Source organism: Brassica oleracea, unplaced genomic scaffold (assembly GCF_000695525.1).
Source record: "Brassica oleracea var. oleracea cultivar TO1000 unplaced genomic scaffold, BOL UnpScaffold04087, whole genome shotgun sequence".
Taxonomy (NCBI): Eukaryota; Viridiplantae; Streptophyta; class Magnoliopsida; order Brassicales; family Brassicaceae; genus Brassica; species Brassica oleracea.
The window spans coordinates 1-871 of record NW_013620611.1 but is presented as its reverse complement, the minus strand read 5'-3'; the positions used below and the strand labels follow the sequence as shown (position 1 = coordinate 871).

Genomic DNA, 871 nt, shown 5'->3' with positions numbered 1-871 from the left:
CCAATAGCTTTAGAAATAGAATAGCTTTAGAAATAGACGCATTTCTATCTGAGACAAAAGCTAGATCTTGACAATCAGCAATAACCACTTTCAACTGTCTGAAGAACCACCCCCATGAATCGTCATTCTCTGAATCAACAACCCCAAATGCAATCGGATACAAATTAGAGTTACCATCTACAGCAGTAGCAACAAGAAGTGTCTCTTTGTATTTATTTTTCAGAAAACTTCCGTCAACGACAATCACCCTTCGCATTGCATTGTAGAATCCTCTAACTGATTGCCCAAATGACATAAATAGATACATGAATCTTCCCTTCTCATTAGTTTCGTAGTGAGTATGCGTACCAGGATTTGCTTCTTTAATCATATGCAAATATGCTGGTACTTTAGAGTAATTGCGATCTGGTATACCTCTAGCAGCTGCAATAGCAAACTCACGAGCTTCCCAAGCATGCCAATAAGTAATCTCACAACTATGCTCCATTCTCATAAATTTAATGATGTCATTCGGTTTTGGGCCATCGTTTGCATCATCAAATCGATGTTGTATCAGAGTCCCAATTGTTCTTGCAGATGCTGTTTTTCCGAATTTCCTTTTCTTTGAAGGAGCACATGAATGTCTTCCATCACATTGGTTGATCATGAAATATGTAGACCCATCTATTCCTTCTGCACGCACAGTCCAGTTGCACAATGCATCCTTACATCGAATATACCACCATTTTCTCGTGGATTTGATAACAGTGTAATCGAAATTATTCTTCATCGCCAAAATTTCCATTGTTGCCTTCAGAACCCCTTTACTTGTAAAAATTTGATCTTTCTTCACGAAGTCTCCTCTCCAAGCTCGACCATCCTTATCACTGTC

At 38.7% G+C, this 871-nt stretch overlaps 1 protein-coding gene across 1 annotated transcript; it reads right to left on the bottom strand.

Moving 5' to 3' along the window:
• Positions 1 to 55: 55 nt before the first annotated feature.
• On the bottom strand, positions 56 to 784 carry LOC106321943 (the record flags this gene model as incomplete). The annotated part of the gene is made up of 1 exon (XM_013760152.1): positions 56 to 784. A coding segment is annotated over exon 1 (729 nt), but the record flags the coding sequence as incomplete, so codon positions are not given.
• Between the last annotated feature and the right edge of the window lie 87 nt (positions 785 to 871).